General features: G+C 58.3%; 1 protein-coding gene across 1 annotated transcript; it reads left to right on the forward strand.

Annotated features, from left to right (window-relative positions):
* Positions 1-3: 3 nt before the first annotated feature.
* On the forward strand, positions 4-2091 carry LOC102039650 (histone H2A type 2-B-like; the record flags this gene model as incomplete). The annotated part of the gene is made up of 1 exon (XM_005422553.2): positions 4-2091. A coding segment is annotated over one exon (288 nt), but the record flags the coding sequence as incomplete, so codon positions are not given.
* Positions 2092-4407: the final 2316 nt, after the last annotated feature.

Here is a 4407-nt window from a genome sequence, read left to right on the forward strand (position 1 = left end):
GGACACCGGCTGCTGCGCAAGGGCAACTACGCGGAGCGCGTGGGCGCCGGCGCGCCGGTGTACCTGGCGGCCGTGCTGGAGTACCTGACGGCCGAGATCCTGGAGCTGGCGGGCAACGCGGCCCGCGACAACAAGAAGACGCGCATCATCCCCCGCCACCTGCAGCTCGCCATCCGCAACGACGAGGAGCTCAACAAGCTGCTGGGCGGCGTGACCATCGCCCAGGGCGGCGTCCTGCCCAACATCCAGGCCGTGCTGCTGCCCAAGAAGACGCAGAGCTCCAAGAAGTGAGCGCTGCCCCCCGACCCCCCGCCCCCAGCTCCCTTCTCACCACTGCCTCACCTCTCCTCCCACTGAGGCTGCGGTTCCCCGTCCTGCCCCTCAGCCCTGGCCGGTGGTGAGCCCTGGCAGCACCCACCAGCCCTTCACTGCCCCTCTGCCCTGGGCCGTGGCAGGGTGCTGGGTGAGCATGGGTGAGGTCGGGCCCTGCTTCTGCCCCCACTCTGCCTCTCTTCCCTCTGGAAGAAGTGGTTTTGGAGGAGGCAGCTGGATCGCAGTTGCTGGCAGTGGTGACATCTGGAGCCGTGCGGTTAGGTCACGGTGCAGAGCTGCTGGTAGCTGCTGAGGATTGTTGTGGCTGGCAGAGGGATGGACGCAGGCGCCCCCGGCTGCCTCTCCCCTCCGCCAGCCCGGGACTGTGCAGGGCCCCCCCGGCTAGCCCTGCTCGCCCCGGTGTGTACTCGCTGCTGCCGTGCCCCCGCCTCCATCCTCAACAATGCCATCCTGGCCGCACTGCAGCTGCGAGGGCAGGGGGCTGGAAAACGTGAAGAGGAGAAAAAGTTTCTCCATCGGCACGGAGTGGCTGTTAGTCTTAGTTTTGTTCATGGTTAAACTAGTGCATTGCCTACTGTAAAGAAGCTTTAGTCCTATTTATTTTAAGGTTTCTATTTTTGGGTACAGTCACCTCCCTGTAAAGTCACCTCCCTGCAGCTCCCTGGCTCGGTGGGTGCTGGGGTGCTCGGTGTTCCCCAAGCCGTGGGTCCCGGTGGCGGGGTGGGGTGGAGGCTGCGGTGACAAATCCCCTCGGAGAGCGTCGCAAGGTCAGGCGCCCGCCGGGAGCGGGAGCTGCCATCTTCTGCCATGGCTCCCCTCCTCTCCCAGCTGCAGAAGCCCTTCGTCTCGCTGAGAGCTGCCCTGTACCCTGGTTGCACTTCTGGAAATTACATACTCTGTCTCTTTTTTTTGTTGTTGTTTGTTTGTTCAGCACTATTTCTGGCTCTGAGAAATAAAAGTGATGATGATATCTGTTAATTGTAACCCTTTATGGATTAATATTTCTTTTGAAAACCACTACAGTTTGCATTAAAGCCCACTCCTGGCTAGTGCCATGTTTATTTCCCGGCTGTGTGGCTAATGTTGAGCATGGGGGCAGGATAGCTGTCCCGTGACCCCGTGAATAGGTGATGCAGAGACAGCTTTCCTGCTGCCCAGCTGCTTCTGTGAGGCTGATACGTGTGTGCATGCAGCAGTGTCGAGGCAGTCCCACCTAGACCTTCATCACACGGTTTTTAAGTAAAAAAAAAAGAGTATCTTCTATTTATTTGCTGTAAGTAGCATGTGTTCAACCTATTGAATCAGCTGTTAATCTTGTGGATGAAGTATCTTACCCTGGATCTGAGTTTAATGTTACCTAGAGTAGAACCTGGATGCATGTCAGCTGGCTTAATGCAGGGGATTTCCATTCGGGTGTGTGGGAGCGCTGTGTGCATTGGTGTGGTGCTGATGGGGGTCTGGAGGTGTCCTACCGTCCCACTGGGGTGGGGACAGCAGGGCACAGCCCCCCGGGAGCTCTCTGCCTCCTGCAGGGCTGTTGCCACCAGCGAGGTGGGGATGAGCAGTTTCCTCTCTGCTGCCCAGTATCCTTAGTGTCTGTATCCTAGTGTCTTGTTCTCTCCCTCCTGTTTTCTCCAGGACCAGCATTCTGTAAACCTGAGAGTGCTTTGTATTTCTTAGAAAAATGCAGAACTTGTGATTCTGAAAAGAATGGTGCAAACCTGATATCTGATTAAACTGGTTCCCTGTTGAATGCTCTTAAATGTGCCGTGTCTTGTCACCTCACCAAACCCACGGAATCTGGCAGGCTGTGGTGTCTGGGCTCTGTGCTCTCCAAGGGGAAGGACGAGTAAAACACCAGACAGGACCACTGCCAGACTGTGGGTTTGCCCTTCACTCAGACAGAGAGCCTTTTCCTACCCTGGGAGAAGATAATGCTGTTGGCTGGTTCTTTTCCCTGCTGTGGGGATGCCACACTGCCGGCTTGTTCTGTCACAAGTGCCAGGAAGCTTCAGCTGCTCCTGGCTGGGTGCAGCGCAGGAGGACAAGTGAGGCTGGACCCAGGACCCTCCCCCAGAGCTGAAGGTGCCCCATGGCTGCTCCAGGAGCCTTTGGGTGACCTTGTAGAGATGAGAAAATTCCCTTTAGAGATCCTGAAGGGAAGGAAGGAACCTGGAGCTGCAAGGCTGTTTGTTACTCTCCCACCCTCTTCTTTGCTGGACATCCTGGAGGCTGCTCTGCAAACCAGTGCTGCACCCTGTTTGGGGTCTAGGGAGGAAGAAGGGTTGTGGGAAGCTTGGATGACTCCCAGTGGTGCTAGGGTTGGTCTGTGCAGGGCTGTAGGAGGTGTGGGTGCTGGGCAGGTCCCTGCAGGGCAGTGCCAGCCCTGCCAGCACAGGGGCTGCTGCCCAGGGCTTGCAGCCTCCCTGGGTGTTGTGTGGCCCTGCTGAGGCTGCTGTGACTGGGTGCTGGTGGCACACACAGTGCCCTCCACACTGAGCCCCAGCTGGGTTCTGAGCTGCCTCTGCTGGCATGTGGCAGCCCAGCTGGGAAAGCTGGGATGGTGCAAGCCAGACTGAAGGAAATCCTGTCTGTCACAGCAAGCATTGCTGAAGTGCTTGGCCTTTATCACCTCATCAACTTCACAGCTGAACACTGTCGTGACCAGGAGATTTGGAAGTCTTGGTCTTTACTATAAAGCTGGATAAATGTGGTCACTGTCAAGCCTGCAGCTTCAGGGACAGGTCTTGTCCTTTCTGGAGAGCTGTTACTGGTCCTGGCTCTTCTGAATGCTTCATAGCACCAGAGCTCCTGTGAAGGACTTGGCTGAACAGAGCCTTCCCCAGAGGTCAGGTGAGCCTGGAAGGGTCCCTTGGTCTGTGCTTCCCTTAAGGAGAGGGCTGGGAGGCTGCAGGATTGTTCCCTTGTCTCCTGGGTACCTGAAGATGGGATGAGCACAGACTGGGAGCTGAAAGCTGCCTGCTGTGGGAGCTGCTGTGCATCACCACGTGCAGCACATTCTCTGCCAGCTGTGTCCCTCAGCTCTGGCACTTGGATGAGATGAGTCACTGGCTCTTCAAAGTCCCCAGGGCTTGGGTTTCTCTCCAGAGCCTGGTCCTCACAGTTGGCAGCGCCCAGGGGAGCTCACTCAGGGATGCCCCAGCATCATGGCTCTGACAGGCTCAGCCTGTGAGGTAAGGCAGCTCCAGCTGGATTGGCACAGTGTCTCACCCTGCTGCCTTCCCTGTGCTGGGCAGCTGAAGGGTCACTGCCTTGCTTCTGCCTTTATCTGCCCACAGGAATGTGCCTGCAGGTCTGCCTGGAGAGGTGGTTACAGTTTGCCGTGCAGATGAGTGCCGAGGAGAGCCGAGCCCTGAGATGGGCTTGGTTTAACCTCCCCTCCTGGGGAGCAGGGTGGCCCCTCTGCCCCTGTGTCCCAGCCCTTGGTGAGGGCATCCCCTCTGATCCTCCCTAACCTGCAGCTACTGACTCAGGACACAATGCAGGTCCGTGCCAGGATGCAGCAGATCTGTCCCAGGCTTGCTGTGGGCCAGCACGACGGGGACTGCTGCTTCTCAATACAGACCTGGAGGGAGACTGCAGCCTCTGTGGCACACCAGGGCTGGTCTCTTCCAGGAGCATGGCTGCCTTCTCTTGCTGGAATAGCAAAAGGACATTTCTTCAGGGAGTAAAACTTGCTTCCCTTCTCCCTGCTTGCTCTCCAGGGAACAAAGGGATAAAGCAGGCCTGACTGGGGCCCTGAGGAAGGGGCTGTGCCTTTCCCAGGGGTGCTGAAAGGCTTGGTGTGACAGTCCCTGGGCCCCACTGGCTGCTGTCCCTGTCACCTGCTCCTTGGAGATGCTGGATGGGCCTGATCCATGCTGTGTTCCCTAGGCACAGGGAGCATCCAGCACAGGGCTCAGCAGGGCCGGAGCAGCCCTCGGGCAGTGCTGCTGCCGAAACTCTCCCTGGCTGGGGTCGGCACGGGGCAGGGCCGTGCTGTGGGGCTGGGAGCTGCGGCGATGGCAGCGCTGCCAGGGCTCAGCACAGCCGGCCTGGGGGTTCCTGAACCCT

Source organism: Geospiza fortis, unplaced genomic scaffold (genome assembly GCF_000277835.1).
Source record: "Geospiza fortis unplaced genomic scaffold, GeoFor_1.0 scaffold78, whole genome shotgun sequence".
Classification (NCBI taxonomy): domain Eukaryota; kingdom Metazoa; phylum Chordata; class Aves; order Passeriformes; family Thraupidae; genus Geospiza; species Geospiza fortis.